Source organism: Python bivittatus, unplaced genomic scaffold (genome assembly GCF_059951505.1).
Source record: "Python bivittatus isolate LINGU-HERP-01145 unplaced genomic scaffold, Pbiv_v1 ctg000330_np1212, whole genome shotgun sequence".
NCBI classification, from domain to species: domain Eukaryota; kingdom Metazoa; phylum Chordata; class Lepidosauria; order Squamata; family Pythonidae; genus Python; species Python bivittatus.
The window spans coordinates 52,061,695-52,088,115 of record NW_028277058.1 but is presented as its reverse complement, the minus strand read 5'-3'; the positions used below and the strand labels follow the sequence as shown (position 1 = coordinate 52,088,115).

Sequence of the window (26,421 nt, the reverse complement as noted above, 5' to 3'; positions counted from 1 at the left end):
CACCACAAAAGAGGTTTAATTTATTTTTGCTTTGCAGATATAATAATCTGCAGCAAGACTATGATGAAGGATTCAGAGGGAGCCTTCTTCAGGAGCAACTTTTACAGCATGAGAAATCACTTACATTTTATGATAGCATCCTGGATTGCCCCTCTCCTTTGTCCCCGATGGAGACTCTCCTGTGAACTTATGCTCTGAAAATGACTGAGAACTTGGTCCACTCTGTCTTCAGATTATTGTCTGTCAACTTTTAATAATGTGTTCCTTTCTTTGTTTATGGATTGACTTAGCAATAGTGGATTGTAGTTTATCTTTTTCATGTCTGCTTCTCTCTGTAAAAATTATCTCTATAAGTTCAGGACCTACATTTGAATGATTCTAAATCCATACATCTCACTCTTTTTCCTATTAAAGAGTGTTTCGTGGGTGACAGAGCCTTTTAATAAGGCAAGTTGACTTTTTCTAATGTCATGTTCGATATGTAGTACAGGTATCAGATCTGGACTGCAGAAATCCAGACAATGGCATCAAAGAGTTAGATTTTTCTGTATATCTCTTCGCTGCCATCTAGTGGTCATCCAGAGTTTTGCAGACCAGATCTGGTAGCCCTGTATGTACAGAAACATCTATCTCTAAAAGAGTCTTTCAAACGGAAAGTTGTATAGTGGGAGTTATAAGAAACTTTATTAGATCCAAAGTCATTTTAGAATGAACTAATGTTTCTTACAATTCCCACTGTACAACTTTCCCTTTGGAAGACTATTTTTTGGAGATAGATGTAGCGCTTAATGAAAAAAGAAGACAGTTACTTCTGGAATCCTTGAGTAGAAGCAGGAGACTCCTGTTCCATTAGAGACAGTCCCCTTATAAACTCCATCACACTGGAGTGTATACAAGGGGACTGTCTCTAAGGGAATAGGAGTCTCCTGCTTCTTCTCAAGGATTCTAGAAGTCCATCTCACAGTGACAAAGGGAACGAAAGGTGTATGTCCAGCCAATGTTCAAGTGAATAAGTGTATAACTAATATACTAAAATTCTCATGAGTTATTTACAGGGGCAAGGTCCAGCTCATGAGTTAGAACTTTGCAAAATCTTTTCTAATGACCAAAGTTGAGCTTTGGATGGCAGTCTGAGCAAAAACTTCAGGGTCATGGGATTACCCACTACAGCTACTACCTACAGCTTTTTGGCTTAACTGAACTTTGGGGTCTACCCTTATTGCTAATACCTTGTCTTTGATTCTTGTGCTGACTTTAAACTCTGCCTGCTGCTACATTCTCTGTTCAAACTCTAGGAATTAATCTTGTACTGCCTACTGATTCTGCTGTAAATGATTGAACACCTGCATATTTGCTATAGTTCCTGGCTCACCTGGCAGCCATTGGCTGGATGAAAACCAAGGAAATTGACCATGAACAATGGTTAGCAGCAGTGTGCAGCAACAAGTGTAGAATAATACACAGATCGGTTTAGCATGGAACTCCAAGTTTAGCACTTAACCATTCTTTGTTTGCTGATGTCAAGTATAGCAGTAGTGCAAGGAGAATGTATTTGTACTAGTAAAGCAGCAGGAAGGAGAAAGGTCTACCAGGTCTGGGCTGTACACCCTACCTCTTGCAATAATTTGTGATGGGGACATAGATTTTACCACCAAACAATATATTGTGAGTAATCCTTGTTTGTAATACACCACTTATTTGTTTGGCTTGTTCTTGCAAGGGTAACTAAAGATCTGCTTGCTTTAAAACAAAACTTGCTCTTGATAAAATTGAAAGTGTGAGAACTGGATGCTTTATATTCCTCTCTTTCCCTTTCTTACACCTTTTAACTGGATACTTTGCAAATGCTCTCTAATAATAATGGATTTGGAAGTGTTCTCATGATTGACCATTATGCTTTAATCTGAGTGGGTAAAGAAAGAAAATAGTGCAAATCCAACCTAAACTTAGGGAACATTTGACTGATTGATTGATTACATACCATCAAGTCAGTGTTGACTCTTAGTGATTCCATAGATAGATATACTCCTGGATGATCTTTTCCAATCAGGCCCTTCAGGTCTTCCAGAGGTGCATCCATCAGTGCTGTAAATCATCCATTCACCTTGCTGCTGGTTGCCCTCTTCTTTTCTTTCCTTCCGCCTTTTCTGGCATTATGGACTTCTCAAGAAAGTTAGGATTTTGTGTCCAAAATATGCTGATTTGAGCCTGGTCATTTGTACATCAAATGAGAACTGTGGATTGATTTCTTCTATGATTCATTTGTATGTTTTCTTGCCTATCCATAGTGTTCTCAGGAGTCTTCTCCAATAGCAAAGTTCAAAGTGTCAGTATTCTTTGTATCCTACAAAAAGTCCAATTTTTGCTTTCATAGATTGTCAAAAGGAAAGCCATTGCTTGCTTGCATGATTCTGATCTTTGTCGGCATAGACATATCATGGCATCTGAATATCTTTCCAAGGCTTTCATTGCTATTCTATCAAATGCTAGTCTGCGGCATATTTCTTGAATGCTTGTTCTTCTACTGTTGATAGTCCTAAATGACAGAAGCTCTTCACCACTTCAGTATCTGCATGTCAGTTCTAAAGCTGTTTGCTGTACCTGTTGTCATCGCTTTGGTCATCCTTATATTTAAGGAGAACATATACCTAAGAGTCCCCTTCATGGATCACTGCCTTGTCGTGGCGAAGGGGCTTGCGTAACTCAGTGAAGCCATGAGCTATACCGTGCAGGGCCACCCAAGACAAATGTTTGAAGAAAAGTTTTGAACAGAGATCCTTCTCCCCACTCCATCAACAAAGAATACTAAACAATAGCATTGCAGAAAAATGTAATCTTCAGAAAAACGCTAAGAGTGTGATTTTTAGAAGTGACTAAAGAAAAGGAAACATTAAATTGCCAGGACAGGTCAGTGTTCTGTTAATAAATGAAACAATACATTAAAAAGTTAAAGTCCTGGACTTTTATCCCTTAGAAAAAATCTCCACTATATTAAAACCTTTAAGCAGTTCCATTTATTACGAGTCAAAATTTTCTGTTATCCAACTAATTAAAGATAATCCTCTGCACTTTACCCAAGACCTTCCCAACCCTATTTTTCACTTTCCTGTTGATCATCAACACCCCGTTTTGTCTCATCCTCACCAGTATAATACACGAGATTTCAGATGCAACTCTGTGCTGGGTTGAAACTAGCACTGGACCTCAACATAGGCACTGCTGGAGAGCAGAGCCAATTGATATCTGGCTAACCTTGCAAATACCCTTTTCTTTGAAATGCTGCAAGATATGGGCAGCTCTTGTCTCCACTTATGGGAACTCCTCAATTAGAAACAATTAACATTGGGGGGTGAAGGCATCTGGATGCTGCATGAAACAGGAACTTGGATGGTGTGCAAGCAATTTATTTCATTTCTCTCTTGGCAAGAGCGAGGGGGAGGAAAGTTTTGTTTAGGACCTGCAGCAGCTCAGGATGGAGTGGTGAATCTTTGCTTTTTATTCTCAGCACTGAGAGACATCAGAAGAGAAGTCACTCGTGGATCAACTTCAAACTGCTTTGGAAGGATTGGGAGGCAGAAATGGTGGTAGTGTGGAAATACCCACTATATGCACAGAAAAAGATTGATACAACTGTCTTCATTTGTGAACTTGATGGGGGTGACTCTGGGAACTTTTATGACAATCCTTTCAGTTCAAACAACACACCACCACTAGAGGGACTCCCCCCTAACAATTTTTCCCTTCCATTGATGAGATGAGATGAGATGAGATGAGATGAGATGAGATGAGATGAGATGAGATGAGATGAGATGAGATGAGATGAGATGAGATGAGATGAGATGAGATTGCTTAGACCATCCCTCTGGTCTACAGCAGCAAAGTCAACATTCTTTCAAAACACAACACTTGACCAAGCATGTTCTGAATGAGTTAAACATACCTGAGGAAAGATGTAAGTTATGTGACTTCATTTTTTGGTTTTTCAAAAGTGAATAATTTCAGGACGACAAGGCAAGAGAAAACATGTGGGACATCGTTTCAGGTAGACAAGGGAAGAAGGGGGAGAGAAGAAGTATCGGGAGTTCAGTGCAGGGTTTAAGCTATCCATCTGTTCAGTTTGCACTGATGATGGAGCACATGCTCTCCATTGCAATGAGATGTGTTAAAAGAGCATTTTTCATTTCCAGTGCCTAGCAACAAAGTCATTCAGCACCTGCAATAGTTTAAACATTAAGCATAATTGGCTTTGCTTGACATAAATCTGTAGTTTTGTAAATAAGAACAGGATAGTCCTATCGTCATACCAATTAGCTGAAAGGAATGCTTTCTTTACAGATGCCTGCTGCTTTTGGAGAAGAGAGATGGGTCTCTCTCCCTCTCTCTCTCTCTCGATTCCATGCTGTTCCATCACAAAAGGCAATCATAAATTGATTTATATCTAAAATTACAGAAACAGCACAATACTGTAATACAGTTTGACAGAGGCATAGCTCTCATGCAACCTGCTAACAAAACAGCAATCAGCCAATCTAAAATCAGTTTAGGTGATATGCAATTTATGTATATAAATTTTAATTTGGTACCCAATGAAACATAAGATTGGTACCAGTTGGGTTTCCTTTGGAACAGCATTGCAAAATTAGAGACCACAAAGCAAGACGCCCTTTTGTATAAGCCCACAGGAACGTTTTCTAGCAACAGCATTTTTGAAAGCATTTCAAAGATTTCAGTATACAACTAAGAGGCAGCGTTCTTTCAGAGGTTGGGGATAAGGCTTTAATAGTGGATCCAGAACTGAGAGAATTCTTTTTGTATAAGATGTTCCCATCCAAACTAGTGAGAATCTTAACACCTAAATGCGTCCAAAACATTTCCAAGGCCAGCCCCAAATACAATATCCTACAGGAATCCAATCTATTGAGGAAACATCCTATTTGGTGAACCAGCCCAAATTGGTAAAAAATGTTCCAGCTCCCTGGAATTACATGTATTTCTAGGGAAATAATATAAGACCAAGAAGGATCTCAGACTCTGCACCTGCCCTTTCAGAAGAATACAATCCGTTCAAGAACAGGTTGAAAACCAGCTGTCCAGTCACCCCCTCTCTGTGCTTTCCTATTACTTGAGCTGTCAGTTTCTGTTGTAAACTGAGGACCTGCAACTCTGAGGAATTTTGATACACCCCTGATCCAGGGAAGTTGTATCCCTGAATAAGCATTTCCTTCTGGGGGAGATGGGCAGCATATAAATTTAATAATAAAATAAAAAATAAATAAAAAATAAAATACGGAAATGCATTTTAAGTAGGGCTGGGCAAAGCTTTGAAGGGGAGCGTCACTTCCACAAAAGGTTTCTGCAAAACAGCACTTCAAAGTTGTTTTGTGAAGTAACACTCTTCCCATTGCTTTAAAGGTGAAATGAAGCAGCTGTGAGTCTTTGCTTAGAGATTATGTCTAGTGTTTCCAGCAGACACAGGAGGTTTCCGTACCGGCATACGGAAGCCTCTTCAGAACCTTCCAGTTGGCTGGAATCCTTTGGATTTTATAACTTTCCATGGGCTGAATATCTTAATTCATCTCCCAAATCTGCAGAGGGGAGCTTCTGCCAATTTAAAGTGCATTAGGTAGCAGTCTCACTCCTCACCCAAATTTTAAGCCATCAACCCCTTACTCAATTGCGAATACTTGCCTTGACCGTGTCCTTCGACTATGTGAGCTTAATGGGGTATTAAGGCAATTCTGTGATTGCCATGTTTACTCTGAAGTCTCAAGGAGGTCTCACCATAGCAAACATGGTATGAATATTGAAGCCCCCCCCCCAACACACCAATAGTATAGAATTATCCTATTTGTCCTTCAGAGACGACACTAGTCAGATGGGGCAGGAAAAATTATGATCCCCAGATTGGTTGATATACCACCAGAATCTTGGCTCTGTCCTTTGAACCAATCCATGAATTCTCCCCTAAGAACAAACTATTCTGCTTTTATTTGTCTTGAACTGGGCTGGATTCAATTCCACCACCCTGGAGATCCCATGGTCACATCTCCTACAGTCCTTGAATAATAATGTAATTCTCTGGCCAAAGAAAGCTTGCCAATTCATGAAGACTGCTTTGAGATAACACAACATACCGAAATATGACTAGGCAATTAATGTAATGGGTTGGTGAATTTGGACAGATTAATTCAGTGAATCTAGGTTCAGTCTTCGGCTGGGCTTGCATGTCTTAAACGGGTTGAGTAGGATGAAGTTTGTTTCTTAGCATGGTGTGTGTACCAAACGATCAAACGTATTAATCCATAATATGATTGTTTTGGACATGTTCTGCATGTTTTATAAATTTAGGAATTGTGTTGCCATGTATTTGCTGAGAAATCTGACCAATATAAACTATTTTGGCTATTCCCTGCCTGATACTTATAAGGCTAGGAATCTATTCATGTGAATAAGACCTTTTGATTTTTGATTTGTCTTGTATCTTGGTGACCATTAGCTGTAACTCTAGCATAATTTCACCAAGAAGAATGTCACCATAACTTCTACCTGATTTGGCTTGTGTTGATTCCGTACTCCCAAACGTTTCACTAGCATAAGGAACTAAGGCAGAATCAGATTCTTCAAAAATCCTTTTTTGATTATTGTGGAGCCAAAAGGATCTCACACAGACAGACACCTGAAAAATGGGGAGAGAGGATTCACCCAGCTTTTTTGAGGAAGGAATCACTACTTAACTGTTGCCTGAGTTCACATAGCATGCGAACTCTTTCTCTTGCAGGGCTCATCTGGATAAACATTTGCTTTTTTTTTTTTTTAATTAAACAGGCTTATGCTTTATCAGGTAGAACGTTTCCTATCTTTGGTAAGCCAATCTTTCTTTTTAAATCAGGCTGTCATTTTTATGCAATATTCTTGTGGTTAATAAATTGCCTAAACTACAATAGGTCGCCATAAATGTTGGGCAAACTTTAATGATGCGTAAGTTCTTTTCCTCATATTGTTCTGTCAAGTTTCTCTAACAAAGAACTTCTTCTCAAGGTAGTGCAGAAAAAAATTATGCAATAGATGGGTAGAAAAAAGAAATTACTCTCAAGAAATAGAGAAATAGATATAAACCTGTACATTTAAATAAAAAACAAGCATAGCTTCCAGCTATAACCACCATCCTTTGATTGTTTTAACAGGCAGAGCTGGGATGTTTTAAAGGGGTCAGAAATGTGCAGGACTACCTCATTCTTAAGAAGGCAAACCTTCCATTTCCTTCTTAGCATCTTGTTCATTCATATGCTAACTCAACGTGCATGAAGATGGGTTGCTACAAAAGAATCATTGTTCTTCCTGCTTATTTTATAGAGCGAGAAGTGAAGAGAGAATGACAGCTGCGTTCCTAGGTTTGATTTAAACAAATAATTGCAAAGGCAAAGGTAGATCCATGCCATTCTAACAAATGAATTGGACTCATGGGGATTTTTTTTTTATCATTAAAAAAAGAAACAGTTAGATAGCGAGTCCCAATTTAAATTCAACATCAAACTCGAAGACACAGATTGGGAGCTAAATCTCAAAGCTTCTGGTGTGGGTCTCTGGCAGGTCACCCAAATCCAGTCACTCAAACATTTTGTTACTGCTTCCCCTGCACTTACGTAAGTGATGCTGTTTGACACCTCAGAGACAATTTCTCATGTTAGATGGGTTGTAAACGAGCACATGGTCCAGAATAATTAACAGTAGCACTTCAGTCCTTTTCTGACAGAGTTGTGTTTCTCGTGTATTTTGTACTGGTCTGTCTACTTAGCTGTAGCCAACCATGCCTGAAAGACAAGAAAGAACAAGATGGACAAGTGTGTCATTGATCGAACCTCTTTTGCTGTAATTAGAAATGTACAGGGAATAAATTATTCTCACACTCAAGCTGTCCAGCCTTGCACAAATAATAACACAACTCAAGAAGCAATCTGTTCCTGGGGAGGGTGGACAGAATTTGCAACAAAATGTTTTCCTACTGCCTGACTAGCTTTCCCGGAGCTTATTAGATAAAAATTGCTCTGTCAATATAGTGCAGAATAATAGAATTGTTCCCATTAAAAAAAAAACCCGTAGAAACGAGACAATTTCATAGATAAATGATCACAGATCACTAATGCTTCATCTGATCTCCCATAAAATTGGTGGGTTTGGGGGTATTCAAGTGGGCTAAATTAAAGGAATAGCAAAATAACTCTATGCCAGTGGGAATTATTGCAGTTTTCAAATATTATATCAATATGTTGATTTTATCTGGGTACAGAATCTGCATTATCTGGGGAATTGCTTTCATACGTTTATTTGGGGAAAGAGCTAAACAATCATTTGTTGTTCCTCATTCCACCCATTTTAACTTATTTGAGAAATGCGTGGTATTATTTTTTATGCCATAGAAATCAAGAGCCCCTAAAAATCCAGGGTCTCATTTCTTGCTCTTGGAATGTATTAAATGAAACTTTGTCTTTTAAATATAACTCTCCGGGTTGTATTCAAGCACAGCACAAGGTCTGAGTAGGCAAAGAAAATAACAAGGATCTTGCAGGACTGATTTAAACCCGGTGGATTTCAGAAGGCAGCAAATAAAATGGTTCAAAAGATGAGCTTTTTTGGAACTTGAAAGTTGCCTTGACACATTTATTAAACTTCTAGACATACGTTCATGACTTCTCACTTTCCTTTCCATTCCCCTGCCTTTTTAACTTCATATTTCTAACACCAGGTTGCAATTGTAGTAGAAAATAAAACACAGCATGAAAGCAGATTATAACGTTGTTTAACCTGGACTTTTGAAGATTCTTCCTGCACCTGTTTTGGATCTGATTTTCTAATCTTGACTCTCAGAAGAGTTGTTTAGGAAACAATGCAGTATGAATAACATTCATTGAGAGATAACTCAATACTTGGCATGTATTGGTGTTACCTGTATACTTTTAATATATGGAAATATCTGCAGATATAAAACATTTATCATTATATATGTATATATACGCATTTCCAATTTCTTATTGAAACTGGGTCTTGAAAGTGCCAGGTGGTTAATATCCTGACCCAAGACAAACAGGCAAAGACCGAAAAAGAGAACAAAAGAGAAAACAGAAAATTCATGAATAGCAAAGCATCTCCACTGATATGAAGCCACAGAGAAACTATATAATGTTTAAAGATGATCTCAAATTAACTGTATCTCCTGTGCCTTGGTAGTCTTTATCACTTTCACTCTGAGTTCTAAATGCCTACAAAGGAAACATGATGCTTAACACTTAGAATGGGGGCACTGTGGGCTTTTCCCTAGTGCTGAGTAGAACACTCTTGAATCACCAAATAACTATACTTGTATGAATGTTGCTGTCCACCCTGCTGATCCTTACTCTTCCTTTACTATCTCTGTTCCTAGTCTCTTGACTTCTCTCCAAGACAAAGCCAACAGATTGAATGTACCTTGAGGCCATCCTTGGAGAGTGTTGGAATAAAAGGAGCAACACTACTTTAACACAGGCACAGCTAAGGACAGCTTAAGCCTGTCTAACTCAAGAGCTGGGGGTGAGATGAAAGTAATGCCATGGGGACACAGCAGGAAAAAAATAAATTGCCAGGGTGTGTTTGTGCTATGGTTAGATGTATGTGTTGAATGGACCTAAGTATTTTGAAGACCTGGTTGCCTCCTAACTTTCTGTTTCTTTCTGGTTGTGTGTGTACTGAGTTGCTTCACCTATAAAGACGCCCCTATTCACTTCAATGGCAGAAAAAGAAAATGAGCTAGCAACTTAGCTAAATAAAGTAAAACCACATGGGCAGTAACTCTGTGTAAGCAATGGAGAACATGGCTTTTCATATCAGGACCAATATTTCCATAACATGTACTCAGGCATTTCTTAAATCCTGATAAGGGCTATGAGTTGGATATAGTTTGGCCACTATGAATAGAAAGTCTTCTTGTTAGAGAAAGAAATACTTTGGCCATTTCCTATCCTTCCTGAAACATCCTACATCATCTTTTGTTTTAGTCTGGAAGGTCTCTTTTCAGATGATTCCATCCAAATGAAATGGATCTTCTTTCCATCTGCTATGGGCAAGACAGTGAGCTACACTGGAAGAACAGAGGACACATCCTGTGGCCAAGGATTGAATTCATGACAGCTGAGATCTTCACTATTCTGGGACACAATTTTTAAAACAATAAATGTATATTTCCTCATGTCATCAGGCCAAGAAGTGACATCGGCTCGCTCTGTGCACCTCAGTGTTCACCTACACATGAAAACAACTAAATGTCATCTTCTAAACAAAAACATGGGGTATACATCCCACTCTGTTATCCAACCATAACATAGACAATTAGGGAAAAAATAGAGTGGGAAAATAAATGCCCTTTTTTCTAGGGTGTGGCATATGTAAAATGAAATAGAGGGAGTTGGTAGATAGAAATTACTGCCTGTTGGCACTATGACAGCTTATTTTAAATAGATCTGTGGTGCTAAAAGAAAAAAACTTACAAGCTGATAGTCTTGGATACATGTCATTATCTTACTGACTGAACAAGCTTTGGATAGGATTTCAATTTTTTTTCTTTTTTTCTTTTTTTTTTTTTTGAGGTACAGACAGGACTTTGTTCCCCAAAAAGGCATTTTCTTGCTTTTAGAGCAGGAAAATATTAGATCTAGGAACTTCTAATGTCTGGGTCCCCACAACTTACTGAAACACGTTAGTCAGAGACTCTGTGGCTGTATTTGCTTGCATTAACTTTGGTCCCTTTTCACTTCAGAATGAAGACCCTAGATCTAGAAACTGTGGAACAAAACTTCAGATACATGATCATTTTCTTTATGAGAAAATGGGAGATTTTTAGCTTAGGTGAAAAAAGAACAAGTAAAGGGGAAACATGACAGAGGTATATAAAATTACACATGGTTTGCAGAAGAAGATCATATAGAAGGTGAGGAACATAATGCTGGATCTCAATGTCCTGCAATAAAACTGAATGGTGGAAGAATCGGGTAGGGCAGAAGGAAGTATTTCTTCACCAAGAGTATAACTCATCCATGGGATTTACCACCCTAACCATTGGTGAGGACCATCAATTTGGACAGCTTTAAAAAGGTATTAAACATGTTTGTAGAAGATATTAATGGCTATTAGAGTATATCCATAAGTGAGACTATGGGCCTCTGAGTACCAGCTGTTCTCTTAAGCTGCTATAGGCATTTGGTTAGGGACTGTGAAACCAGAATGCTGGATTAGATAGGGTCTGATCCAATACAGCATTTCTCCCATTGCGTTTCCCCCCTCAGATAGTTCAGCACAATTGTGAACATCTCATGTCCTTCCTACACTTGCTTCTTGCCAGCAGCAGAAGCTTACAACAATTCTCAGTAGCAAATGCTCTCTTTTATTATCATTCCCTCATCCCTCAATTTTTCTTTTACTTTTCTTGTTTTTTCCCCCTTGAAGTATAACTTGATTGTGCATTCATTATAAAGATGAGGAAAGGCAATGATTAAACAAAAACATATTTGGAATGCAGAGTTCATTTCAACCCATTTGGTTTTGTTGCACACAAATTAGATTTGCGTTGCAACCTGCACAGCAGGAATTCCACTTGAAATCAAAGACAGATTCTTTTATGGGATTAGAAAGAAATATCTTAGGGAATGGAGAGCACCTTATTTTTGTGTGTAAGGATAGCACCCAAATGAATAATGATCATTTTTGCTATTCTATCCAGCTGTTGTAACTTTTCCCCCCTTGCAATTAAACGAAATTGAGGATCCTTTCGGTTACTTGGCTTGTTGACAAAGCAAAAAAAAATTAATTTAAGGTTCTTTCTTTTTCATAAATAGCTGATGATACCTGACCTTATTTGAATTTTAATTGTAAATAGCTTGGAGGGAAACCACGGATGGTGAAATCATTTCAAGTGGCAATGTTAAATCACTTGTTTGAAAACAGCCATTAGTTCAAACAGTTCCTGAAAAGGATTATCCTATTTTTACAGTTCAGATGTAGCTTTGCAGAAATCCCTTCCTTTTATAAATGATCCCTTTGCATATTTCTTCTGCCTACATTGCAGCAGAGTCTATACATCATTGTGGGATACTGGTTAATGTGTTGGACTAGGATTGGGGAGATCCTGATGGTTCAAGTCCACCAGCCCCAAAAACTCAATACATTACTTTGGGCCAGCCATTGTCTCTCAGTCTTTCTCATGAGGTTGCTGTTGTGGGGGGAAAATATGAAGGGAGACTCCTATGGAAGTCACCCTGAGCTCTTGAATGAAAGGTAAGGTGCAGATCTACTAAATAAAGAAATGTTATGTAAATCAAAGATGGCTTGGTTTGTCACATGAAAATACAATCCACACACTGAAGGACCAAGCTACTTGCTGAACCTGTTGCATGTCTCTAGCAACATCCCTGACATCCACACATTAAGCTTGTGGGTCTGAAGTAAGGAAATGTACAAGTATAGATGCTTACCAAGGTAGACTTGTACATGTTCTAGAAAGCCTCTGTAACTGGAGATGCAGAATGCATGAAAAAATATCAGTCTCCTCCTATTTCTCCAGCCTCTTTGACTTTTCCATTATTTCCACAGAGGGGCCCTGAACAAACATCACAATAAGCCAAGGCACTCAGTATCCTGCTTGGTGTCATAACAAAACAGAGATAGCAATGCCCTGTTTGGTGTGTTCATTGGACATGATTGATTGTGAAAACACCGGCAGTTCTCCCGTGCCCTGCCATCTTCTCCATTCCATCATGGTGCTGTTAACCAGGACTGCTTCTTCCTCATCCTGCTTTACCCTCTGTCTCAGTAGAGGATTCATTGCCAATCAGGGTATAAAAATTTGACACATAAATACCATGTGTCCTCAAGTTCATACCAACTTCACACTTCTGTTCCAAATGCCACACTTTGGAATATCCCATCTGCACTACAACCCCCAGAGCGTCTGAAGTTTCCTTTGCTTCACATTCAAGAGCAGAAGAAAATGGAAACATGCTTTCAGAGTTTATTTTTCAGTCACTTAGTATATAAAGACAGATCCTAGCTGTCTTCATGCAACCCATGGAAACCAGATCAGTTACAAACCTGGTGGCTGCATGTCCATAACAGGCGTGGTTAGTGCTACCCTTCATGAATTTTGGGGATAAACACAATCCATTTGGTTAGGTTATGATTCGGTGTTGTGTATCGATTCAGTTACTTGGTGAAGCATGTTGTGTGAGAACTCTCAGTCTCTTACACCAACACACCTGTGCTTGAACAACTTCTAAGTGATTGCAGCTGTATTGTTGCAATTATTCAGAACATATCACAATCTGAGGAGCAAATTAGAATAGAAAAAAGACTTGTCTCAAAATCTGCTTCTTCCCCAAACTGGCAGCCTTTTCTTCCTGGTTTTAGATCGGTTTTCTTTCTCTTTTTAAAGCAAGTTAATTTCCCAGTTCCTTCAGGATACCTGACACAGTCATTCGACATAATATGTATTTAGCCTTAGCTACAATGCTACATATGTCTTAAAGCATAAACCGTCATTGTATGTACAAAAATCATGGCCAGTATCACTTTACATGAAAAATAAATGGTGTTGTCTATTTTTTTTTATTGCACTGTACATCTCTATTTTGTAATAAAAAGGAAAATAGTAGAAAAGGGAGAACCACTCATAAATATTTTACACATCCTCCTAATTTTTTTAAGTAGTTTGTGCTTCATCCATGTTTCCACTTACAGTATATGGCTTGGAAGGATAAGGTATCATCACAAATGTTGAAATGCAAAGAAGAAAATAGAACTAAGGATCCACTTCAAAGAACTAGAGATGCCTGGTTCAGTTATATCCATCTGAAATGCGCTGGTAGTTTTGTGAGGAAAGGAAACTGAGAAGTGTCTTTCTCAAACCAGGGCAAAAAGAGACCAGCGTCATTCTGCTCATCTTATTGATAAAAAGCACAGGATGTTCTCCAGAACCTTTTGTTTTAGCCTGTTGTAGGCCTCTTATGTGCATTCTTGATCACTGTTATTGTAGATAAGCAGGAGAGAGGCATTTGTAATGCCCATAACATGTTGATCAATTTTGATACTCACATTAGAAAGCCAGTGAGATAAAAGCCACTTACCCCAGACCAGATGGCTCTTACACATTATCTTCTTATCTACTTGTCCTGCCTAAGAGGTGAATCAGGTGGTTATAAGAGAAGTCTTTTTTTTCACTGGTGGTATTCTCATCTTGTCAATGCCCTTTAGCATTTTTAGCTAAAGGCCTTTGATTCTTCCAGATATTTCAAGAACTCTTTCAGTATATTAAAATACTCACCCCCCCCCTTTTTTTTATGCTAGGGGTATTTTGGTCTTATCGTTGGTATGGTTTTTACTCTGCATTTTTTAAATTTGTCTATATGATCTGCAAGATTTTTTTAAAGCATTGTTTGCCATTTTATACAGTATCCTGCCTAGAGAAGACCAGCTTCTGAGTGCCTTCAAAATGTCACCAGTAAAAATACAATGAGGTAAAATAACAAGGCAGGGGAAGTCTACAAAGCATGGCTTCTGGAATTCTTTTCAAACCCTTAATCAAAGCTCTGCTCTCAGGGAGGAGAGCATAGAATAGAACTCGCCATCAATCTGAGCCATTACCTACCTAGCTGCCTCTCCCATAGGAGAATTTTTTTATGGATTTCATTTCTCCATGGACCCCCACTGGATCCAGTCCATTTTAAAATTTTGTCTTTCTTTTCCCACATCAGATTTAGTTTCACTCTAATTTTGGGAGAGTTAGTGTACTGGAAGACAGACAGATCTTTACCGAGTTCCCCACCCCCCAGCATTTCCATTGGGTTGAAAATAATAAAAATGATCAACTGAGAAAGGAATGGGTTCTTTTATTCCTTTGGCTACCTAGTTGTTCTGTTTGGTTTTGCTAAGAACAATGGGACATTGCTGGCATATACATCAGTCTACTCCAATGTTTTTCAAAAGTTGTTTGGCAACTTTACAATATGTGGTCTTCAACTTCCAGAATTCTGGCTGGGGAATTCTAGGAGTTGAAGTCCATATATCTTAAAGTTGGCAACTTTGAAAAACCCTGGTCTACTCCAGCTTCATGAGGTGTTGAACTACTGCTCTCATCAGCCCCAGCCCCCAGTCTTGGGTGCTGTGAAATAGTACATGTGATGGTTTGCTAGATTGGGAGATGCTTGCTTGAAGTCTATAAGACAGGAAGCAGATTTCTGCAGGTAGCTTATCTTGAATGCCTTGCCTGACTGCAAATGGGTGCTCAGTAGGGGGAAAAAATCCCCCTTTTGTAGGACCTTTAGTGATGGAATGTATCTTCAAAGGGGGAGGTGCTGTGATGGAATGCAGTAGAGATCCAGATTCTCAGGAAGGAGGGAGTGCATTCCAAGGAGGAGACAAGAGGCAACACAGTCCAGAGCAGGAGCATGGGAAGAAGAAGAGACTTAAGATAACCTCTCCCTAGATTCTCCCAAAATATATCTATTAGGTTAGCATAGTACAGATTTAGTCTGGCAAGATTCTGTCTAAAAGGGGTAAGTAATAAAAAACTGAACTTGGCTGGATTGTTTTCCTGTTGTTCTTGGGCTGGGCCGGACACCTTTTCACATTGTGACCGAATGTTTATTTGATCGCCTCCCCTTTCTTTGCTTCTCACTCTCAATGTAATTTTTTCCTCTGTTGGTTTTTGTTCATTGCAGTCAATGGCCCAGGAAACACAACAGTGTGGGGACACCCAAAAGATGATATTCCCAAGCATTCATTCATGGTTTTACTGCCTGGAATGAAGAGTATAGCTCCATCAGATTCTTTTTCAAACCCTGAATCATAATTTGCATGAAGCACCCTGCTATGTGGAAGGTCTCGGATAATTACCTGCTTTCTAAAAAGCTCCCAGAATGCTTGAGGGGTTACCACCACCTTTAATCATCTGCTTAGGACAACTGTCCCCCCTTTTAAAAAAAAATGGCCCCAGGAAGATGGATGTTGCCAACTCCAATCACCTGCTTGAAGCAGGGAGATATTAATTTGATAACACATCCCAAGCCATCATTTTGTGCTTAAAATTACTTTGCTGTTTTAGGATTAATTTCCCTGGTTAGTGTTTTAGAGATGGCCTCAAATTTTTGAACCAAATTCCTTTTGTGCATTTCCCTCTGTGTGTGTACACATGCACATCTGTCCCCATAAATAAGTTCATCCAAGTGATGAAATTTCCCCTGTACTATTTTGCAGTGGCATTGCCTGATGAGTTGAAGCCATTTTCCATCTGAAAAGGAATAAGCGAGAGCTGGCCGTGTCAACATAAATCGTGTTATACCCAGTTTCACGCTGAGATCAGAACTCCTAAAAGTAAATCCTTTGGGATGCTGTTTTGCTCTACTGCACATGGGGACGAGAGAGCGGAAAGGGAAAGAGACTTTCTGAAGAAGAGTTGATCAATTTTGCAATAGTGCTTTGATTAACACATTTTGAGTACCTATCATATTTTATTTGATTAATTTTACTGCTGACCTTTACAAGGCTTATGGGGGGGGGGAGAGAGACCCCTTTCTTTCCCCCCATACATGAAGCCATAACCTTCCATAAAGTTTTATGATGCCTCTGAGCTGAGAGGAAAATTCTTTGGCTATTCTTTGTTCTTATGTACACTTTGCCCTTTTCAATTGGCAATTTCAGTAGATTTGCACGGGAGAGGAGCAACAAGCTTATTTCCCGGATCTGTGTACATTTATTAGAACAGCTGAATTTAACTGGAGGAGTTGAGTCAACGATGGCAATGCTACACTTCCAATGCGAGCATACGGCATTCTGATCTTACAGGACTGGATGTTTTTTAAAATGTCCTAAGTTTTTCTTGCACAAAACCAGCCTATGCTGTAATCCAATACTACCACCATTCCCGTATTATAGACTGCTAATTGCATTTTTGTAATGCGCAACTCAGGGGGCTACCTGGCTTGCAGTTCATACAATGACAGCATATTCCTGTTCATGTCCATTTAGAAATAAATCCTACTAAATTCAGTGAGACTTATTCCTAAGATTTGGGCAAAGTTAAGATGATAGTAAAGAACCGTATGAGCAATCTTGAGTTCCTTGGAGGAAGTTTATAAAAGAAATGTAATAAATTATATTAGAACCACTTTGAACTTCCCAGAAGGACAAGTTATAATTCAACGTAATGCAATGCAGCGCATCTGTTCAATAATTTATTTCAAGTATGCCAAGGGTGGGGAACAAAATCAAGGTCAAGGATCAGATTCTTTCCCCATTCTTCTTATGTAGACCAGATGATGTCACACAGGTGGAAGCCAAAACTTAATTCCCAGTTATGACATCCAGTTTCAAGGGTTCCAGGAGGTGGTGTGCACAAATCATAGCTTTGGTAAGCTCAGCTACATCCTATTGTCTCCCTTTAGGAACGGCATGGCCAACTGAGACTCAGGCTTATTTGCAGGCCTCTCAGCTGGACTGTCTCCAAATATGGCTCTGCCCAGTTCAGCCTGCCCTGGGTCTTCCCTGCTTGGAGAAGGCATGAGGCAACCAAGACAGAGTTGTGTTTGCAGACTCTCCGGGGGTCAGGTATAGTGGAGTACAGCAATAACCTTGAGGAAGGAATGCAACAGCCATTAAATAAAGATCAGCTTAGCCCCAAAAGAGAGGAGGGAGTGAGAAAGAAACTCAAGACTGGCCCACCTTGATTCTCTTTAGTATAAGGGGGGAAGAAAGAAACTCTGACAGGCTTTCAAGATTCCGTAATGCTGAGATCCAGTAGTCCTTGTGGAATCTGTGTCCTGACCCGGCCTACTCTGAAGGGCTGAAAGGGTGCCTGCAAGCACAGCTCTGATTATTTGAGCTTTCACAGGTCCTTTCCCGTTAGCCAAAGTGGGCATCCAAAATGAAGAGGCACTTAATTTGCCAATTCTGGGAGTGGAAGTCCCCACATCTTCAAGTTGCTGGGGTTGTGGAACACTGATCTAGAACACTCCTGGCAAGAAATGCTCATTTAAAAAATGAAATCAGCATTTCAGGGGAAAGGTTGTCACCCAACCCTCTCCCTGGCATGTAACGTTGTATTAATACAGGGCAAGTTTTCCCCTCTATCAGTTCAAAGTGCTACAACATCATTTCTTTCTTACTGCATTCTGCCAAATTTACAAACGTGGAAGACACCTTCTGACATCTCTATGTGTCCGTCCAGGATCTACCTAATGAACTGCCAGTGCAAATAAGTGAGAGGTAAGGGATCTCTTTTCCTATTACCAAACTTCATTGTCAAGCTCCTTTTTTTCAAACCTGGAATCTGCCTGTGTCAGGGGAGGAGAATGATTATCTGCTTTGATCAAGGCAAGTGCTAAATAAAGTGGAGAGGCAGAGAAGGGGGTTATAAATAACAGCAACATATGCATCAAGAGCCCCCCAAGACATGTGGGGGGGCAGAATTATCACAGACACCACCTGTGCTGTGTGTTAATGTGACTTTTCTTTATTCCAGGGAGCATCTGTTTTTAAAAAGCAGCTGTGGGTTTAGTACTATAGAGGAAGTTTAATATTGTACCTGTATTTGGTGTCATTGTTATCAACTTCCTTCTTCCTTAGCTTTATTATATTTACAAATATATTTTTGGAGTGGAACTAAAATACAGAAGCCCCAGAAAGCAAACTGGTTGAAAAACCCCACTTCAAAAAATTATCATTTATGGTATAGGTCAATATTCAGTGCAAAAGACAGAAACCAGATTTATACTGTCCGAGATTGTCCGTAATCAGATGGAGAACAGACTTATTTAGGATACAAAAATGGTAGAAGCTGCACACGCTTTGAAGGAAAGGTTGTAAAGAAATCCAAAGAGAATGTGATAACCACAGAATGAATTCTAGAGAAGGTAATTTAGAACTCTGCCCAACCACACCATTTGCAAATTATTTCCAATGTGTGTTTAAAAAAAAACCATCTGTGATTTTTCTGCTTCGTCCTCATCGTCGGCAGAGTAAAAATACTTTCAGATCTGGAGCTTTCAGGCAGCACTTTCAGCCAATCAATGCCCAAACGTAGCTGGCTGGTGGTTGAACAGTCAGGCAATCAACATTTACTGTCCCTGCTTCAAAGTTGCCAGTTGCAGAGTTTACTGCTCACAGAGTTTCTAATGTCCTCCACAGCTCTTCCCTTCTTTTCACAAAAAGCAAATAAGTTTTTAAATTCTATACACAGCCCATAAAATTGACATTAGGTATTTGTATACATTTGCCTGTTGGTTTGCAAAGCATTTCTAGTGAGAGACTGCTCACGGGGTGGTGGAAGGAAGAACTGATTATTGAAAGTATTAGCAAATGCCCTGAGAAGCCTAAAATGCCTTCATTGGACCATGCCACCACACCAGCCTAGCAGATGAAATGTGTTTTCCAGTAAATCCTAAATGTGGTACTGCTCCTTTTCCTCCTAAGGTGAGTTGGATGAAATGTGAGCTGGGAGGCATTGGGAACATGACAGACCATTTCTCTAGAGAGAAAACAGTTTTCCTCGAACACTTGTTAGGATATGAGCTTTTTTTCCCCCTGACTCTGAGGGCTACTGGGGTGTGAGGGGTCATGCAAGGACATCAATCATATATGTGTATATATTATGCTGAGCTGAACCTTTTTCTTTGTCATTTCTTTGGAAAAACTCAGAAAATTATACCCCCAAAGTTTTTTTTTTTACAATAATTTTACTGAAGCTTAAAAATAGAAAGTTAAAAAACTAATATACACTAAGTAAAATATAAAAAAGGAAAAAAAAGAATAAAAAGTGCAGAGAAAAAAGAAAGGAAAAAGATATATAAGAAGAAATGACTTCCCCCCCATCAAGACAAATACAAACAATTTCAGTAATTTATCACCTTCTCTGACCTTTCAACAAAAGATCTCTTCTTCCCATATCTTATCTCATATCAATAAACAAATTATAAAGCCTCATCATTCAGTCCTAATCAGCAAAAGTCTGTTAAGAGTTACCAGAAATAATAACATATATATTTTAACCTTAATCAAATAAATCAGTTTTATACTCCTTTACTTTTAACACAGTAATTTATCACTTTCTCTAAAAATACAGCAAAAAACCTCTTCTTCCCATCTCTTATCTCTTACCTATAAACAAATCTTTAAAGCCTCCTCATTCAGCCCTAGTTAAAAAAAAAAAAAAAAGTCAATTAAGAGCTACCAGAAACAACAGCTTATATATTTTAACCTTGATCAGATAAACCCAATCTTAATTAAATAAGCTAACTTTGTGTTCCTTTGCTTTCCTTTTAACACCATAGCTTTAAAAAAAATCTCTTCTTCCCATATCTTATCTATAAACAAATCTTTAAAGCTTTATCATTCAGTCCTGGTTGAGAAAAACCCATTCCAAGCTACTAAAGGAACATCATATATATTTTAACCTTGATCAAATAAGCCAACTTTATATTCCTTCTTTTTGCTTTTAAAAATCTTGATGTTTATTCCCTTTAAATAATGTCCCAAAAGCTAATTTCTTTTCATTTTCTCTTTGTCTTTTCTCAGGGACTCCTTCATAAATATAACACATCTTTTTGGTAAGTCCAAGATAAGAAAGTTATCCAAGTGCCTCTTCTGATTTATTATTTGCATGTCCCTTTAGTTATTAAGACATCAGCTGGTTTCATTTGTAAATCCAGTGTAACATCTTTTTCCATATCATTCTTGTAACTTGTCATTTTAAATCCAAATCCTAAACAGCCAGATTCGCAGTCATATCCTCTTCTATCTTCTCTTTTAAACCCGTTTTTATGGTAGCAGACAATCTTAAAAGAAATTTCTGAGTGCATTGTTTCCAAATATCCTTAAATTCTTCCAAAGTTAAAATATTTTTCTTCATTCTGTATTAGTGGGTATCTTCTCCTTTAATTATAATCTTTAGTTCTTTCCGTTGCCTCTAGTGTCCAGCCTGCAAAGTCTCCTCTTATCATGTTTTTCTGTAATCCACAACATTTTCCCATGGGAAGATTTCTTACACTTAGATTCAAAATATTCATATATTTTAAATAGGATTTTAAACAACCCACAGGAAGGATTCTGGTAATTAATTTCAAAATCTTATTTCCAATCCATCTGGCCCCTTAGTCCATTTATAACTTTCCAAATCAACATTCTAACCACCCTTTTGCTGTTTATTTCAAAATAAAAAATTAAGTCCTTAAACTTACATGAAACTTCTTTCATTGAGAACTGAAGGAGAATCACTCTCATGATTTCATGTGATGAAACTTGTCTTAATATCCAAAAATCAGTTAACAAGCAATTTCCCGAAGTGATTAAGAAAGGAAGTGGGTGAACCCAGTGTCCATTTGGAGGCTCCAAACTGCACTTTGGACAAAGCTGACTTTCCCTTGGCTCCCAGAGCTCTGAAACCCACTGGGGACTACTCTTCTATGGTCTCCTAGCAGGGAGCCTCTGTATGGAGTGCTTATAGGAGATTCCAGGTCCTTCCCTTTATCCGGGGAGGAATTTCAAAGCGCCGATCCATTCGCCAGCTTCTTGTTCTGCCACAGTCATCGGTTCTGCCTCCAGTCCGCCATTACTTCCCGGGAAATCCCCAATTATGCCTCCAAAATTTGGGTCTTTGCTGCTAGATGTGGATAGCAAAATCATGGGGTACTTTGAAGGGACTAGAAGTTTTATGTAGGCTCTGGGTCATAGATTGTATACTTGTACAAACATTTTATTTTTAATCATGGTTTATTGAATAAAATCACAGATCACACTAAACTGCAAAGCATAGTTTACAAATCATAATGGTTTGGTTTATTTGGGATTTGGGTTTAAACCATGAAATGTGGCTTGGCATGCTGCATAAGTTCAGCTAATTATGGCTTATTCAGAAAAATATGATTTGAAAATCATACAGAAGTGCCCATCCTAAACGTTTTGCTATCTTGTGCCAAAGAAACCAACACTGCTGTTCTTAGAAGGATCTGTCAGCCCTTCAACAGGGTTTTCCATGGACACTTCTGCTCCATACCTTCAAAATAAATTCTTATTCTATTTAAGACAATCAAAGATGGCAAAGGGTTGTTCTGGCCTGGAAACTGTATTAAACATTCACTCGAAAAACCAAACAGTGACCCTCTGTGCTCTGTAATTAGTGTGTCATTTGAGATGGGCTGGGGGGGTGGTCATGGGGAGGAAAAGGGAACAAAATATTTGGGGCATAAAGCAGAGATGTGATGAGAAAACTCTTTCTCTCTTAATTGGCTTCTTAAGTGTTCTTCCTTCCCTTCAGAGTCCCCAGATTGACTCACACCTATGGGAGTATTGGGGGAGAGAGTTGTAAGGAGCAAACACACACCCATTTAGAGCTCTGTCAGACCTCTTAGCAGGCTGTCAGAGTCTGGAGCATTTCACAACAGTGTTAACCTTTCGAATACAAACTGTCTTTAATGCACTTACAAAGGAAAGAACGAAGATTCTAGCAATGCCTCTGGAATGCTGGTGGACGTTATTCCCAGGAGATCAGATAAATCATAGCTGAGGCTTTCACATTTGCAGAAGAAAACCTCTGTGTGTGTGCGCGCGCGCACATGTGCACACGCATATTTGGGGGATAATTTGAGAAAGCTATACTAGGGATCCCCATGTGAAATGTTTATCCAGAACAATGTTTCTAGACCCCACTTCCAAATCCAACTTGAGATTCAGCTGGGATAGCTCTGATGATGTAAACAATGCATGTTGTTTTCTTGGCAACAAAACGATAATGGTCTGCTGTTGTCTTTTAAGTTTTTCCCACCTAGCTTACAGCCAGGGGTTTCCTGGTGATCCCCCATCCAGGTATCAGCCAGGACCAACCCTGTTTAGCCTTTTGAGATCAGCCCAGCTAGGCTAAGCGCTTCCAACAATTTCCCCCATTGATTGATGGTGTTTTCTCGCTTCATCCAATTATCACTGAGCAATATAACCTATTACTGCTACATTGTCAGAGTGATGGTTGGGAGACAGTACAAAACATTACTAGTGAGGAAAGTCTTAGGAAGGATGACCCACCAATGCAAATAACTAATAAAACATAGTAAGACATCATAAGGTTCAATTGGCTTGGTGTGTCGTAAACCCATTGGACTGGGTATGTTTTGTGATGCACGGACCTAGCCACTCCAGCTTATGGCTTTGGGTAATGTGTGAACGCAGCCAGGTGTGTTCCAGGAAACCAATTACAGTTTAGCAATCCAAAGATTAGTGTACGGGGTGAATGTCATCATCCTTTGAACCATTCCCTCTGCTTATGATTACACTCAGCCATTTTCAGTACTTTCTGAAAGAAAAACAGGCTATCCCTATCCCTAAATGAATAAATACCTCAGGGCCATCATGCAGCTGTTCTGATGTTTCAGACTACGTGTGGCTGTTCCAGTAAATTATTCTGATTTCCAGCCAATTGCTGATTCTATACGTTGGGACCTGAATCCTGCAAAATGGGCCAATCTTTGGGGGGGGGGGTGTCCTAAAGGCAGAAATCTTTAGGGCTAATCACTTTGCGGAAGGGCCTCCACAAATTGTGAGTACCTTTTCTAGCAGCATCTATTCCTCCACAACTGTACTTTTTCTTTTCCAACTTTTTCCAGCATCTGTCTCTGTTTCTTAGCAATGGGCTGTAATGATGGGAAATGACTGGCCAGGGAAGCAGATATCTTCATAAGCAGTTCTTGATTATCTCTACTTTGGACAGGAGTGCTAAAATCTAAAACCATCTATTCATTTGAGCTCAACAGCACATGATTATCAAATAACCTTCTCTCCCGCTCTCCTTTCTCTCATCTCTGTTCCTGGCTCTATTATTTATTAAATTTTGTCCCTTCGCTTGCTTGGCAAACACTGTTGCAGCACCACCTAGTGTCCAATGTTGTATTTTGCCCATTAATATATTGCTACCAAAAGGATAATCGTAAGGTAATATAACAGGGTCACAGTAAGCTGTTTTATAGGAAGCTGGACAATTGGTCCAACTACCTAAATATTGCCTCTCTACAGCAGCTCGGTAGAGTTACAGAGAAGTCTTTCCTAGCACTAACTGGATAGGCTGGGCACTGAACTTGGCATTCTGCACACAAAATATCTGCTCCATGAGTGAATCCTGGGTATTTCTAGATGACCAGCCTTCCAATGCCCAGCAATCCTGATTCCGTCAGGATTAATGCTCGCGGACAACTGTCAACCAACGCTAAGTGCCTAATGACTGCGTACAATCAATAAAGCCAGATTTTGATTCTTATTAGTCAGATTCTTTTTGCAAGGGAAATGGGGTTAGGTTACAAAACCTTGGAAACTGGATCTGTGTGCTTTAGCCTCTATTTATTCTTGAGAATGTTAAAGGCCTTTTGACGCTTTTGATCTTCTTCCTAATTGCCCCTTGATACAGCAGAGAGGCTGCTCCTCCTTGGACTGATAAGAAGAAAGGAATTTATATTGGTTCTAATCCTGCAATATTTTGCAAATATTCCTTCTCATTCCCAAACTCAGAGTAATCCATTAGAGCCAAACAGCACTCATTCTTCTTAGTCAGTCACTGAGCATGAAGAACTGTAATCCAGTTATTGCTCAGCGATTGTTCTCCAATATTTCAGGAAATATTGAAATGGTAACCAAAGAATCATCTAATCCAGCCTCTTGCTCAATGCAGAATCCACTAGAGCAGTGTTTCTCAACCTTGGCAACTTCAAGATGCAAGGCTGGCTGTGGAATTCTGGGAGTTGAAGTCCACACATCTTGAAGTTGCCAAGGTTGAGAAACACTGCACTAGAGTATCTCTGACAGATGAACACCCAGCTCTGTTTGAAGACTTCTAGTAAAACAATTCCTCCTGTTGTCTAGCCTGGACCTTCTTCCTTGTAAGCTTAACACTTTGGTTCTGGTCCTATCTTCTGGGCAACAGAGAATAAGTTCAATCCTTTTGATGTGTGACAACCCTTCAGATATTTGAAGATTGCCATCTCATGAGAGCGCCAGGGCACTCATCCCGATCCTTAAAGAAATAGTCATCCTTGTCTAAAAGAGCCCATGGTATCCTTAATGTACACTATACTTCATTCTAAATCATAAGCCCAAGAGAAATGTCAGGAACGGTCAAGATACATTTTGAGAGTGAGGAGTTAAAAAAAAAAAAAAGGAAGTCCCAAAGGAAGGTAGAAACAGGATTTGAAGCTACAACAGCCTTTCCCAACTTTACTGATCATCTCCAGTTGATGCATTTAAGATCCGTATTAGCTGGATGAGTTTTTAAATGTTTTAATAAATAAATAAATGAGTGAGTGAGTAATAGACACTGTAGTCCAAGAACTTTGAAATCAGATCTGAGCTGATTTGAACCAGAGTAAGCGCCCTTTATAAACCGGTGAGCACAGCTGGAATTTTGAAAACTTATTAAGGATGCCTTCACAAAATTATGATGGGGCTTGCACCTTCACAATGTAGCTTCCATGATGGGCGTAGCTAGATATAAATTGGTAAGATTGCTCGTTGACACTCTGCCATCCACTCTCACATGGCTTTCTACCACCCTGTCTATCTTTTTTGCATGTAAGTGGGCAAATTTACAAAACAAATGCGTGATCGATCTTTTTCTTTTCTAAGATCACATATGGGGCACTTCTGTTGCTGAACACTGGCTAGGGAATGTCGTTTTTGCCCTTGAGCATCCTGAATGTGCCAGTGTTCCAGGACTTTTGGAGAAAGTTATATGGGCCAGAGCTGTCAATTTTCAATAAGGTTACTACAGATAGTCCTCACTTAACAACTGCCCTGTTTAGTGACCATTCAAACTTATGACAGTGCTGAAAAAGTAGTTTCATGACCGGTCCTCGAATTTATGACATTACAACATCCCCATGGTCATGCGATCATGATTCAGGCACTTCACAACTATTGTGCATTTATGACAGTCACAGCATCCCAGGGTCACATGATCACCATCTGAGAGCTTCACAGCTGGCTTCTGACAAGCAAAGTCAACGGGGAAGCCAGCAGGAAGTCACAAGTTGCGGTCACATGTGCCTCACTTAACAACCACAGCAGAACTGACATCATAAGTCTGGCACAGTCATGTGACATTTCACTTAACAACCACATCACTTAGCAATGGAGTTGCCAGTCCCAGTTGCAGTCGTTAAGTGAGGACTACCTGTACTTTTACTGCTGACTTTTAAGCATGGCTTCTGGAATTCTTTCCAGGTCTGCACTGAGTTGCATGTCTAGAATGGAAGAGGGAAGACAGCTTCGAATGGAGCAATTGACAACATGCTGATTCACTGCCTAACTGCTTGCCCTGGAGGTTTTTTCTCTCCCTCTTTTCTGCAGCCCCCAGCTGGATCCAGCCCATTTTCAACA

At 39.4% G+C, this 26,421-nt stretch overlaps 1 protein-coding gene across 1 annotated transcript in view; it reads left to right on the top strand.

Moving 5' to 3' along the window:
* SLC15A5 (solute carrier family 15 member 5) overlaps positions 1 to 8,963 on the top strand; it is a 53,406-nt gene extending 44,443 nt beyond the window's left edge. Inside the window, exon 9 of the mRNA XM_007422978.3 lies at positions 38 to 8,963. Coding sequence (XP_007423040.1) covers positions 38 to 185 — 148 coding nt within the window. The 3' untranslated portion in view covers positions 186 to 8,963. The remainder of the gene's footprint in view (positions 1 to 37) is intronic.
* Positions 8,964 to 26,421: the final 17,458 nt, after the last annotated feature.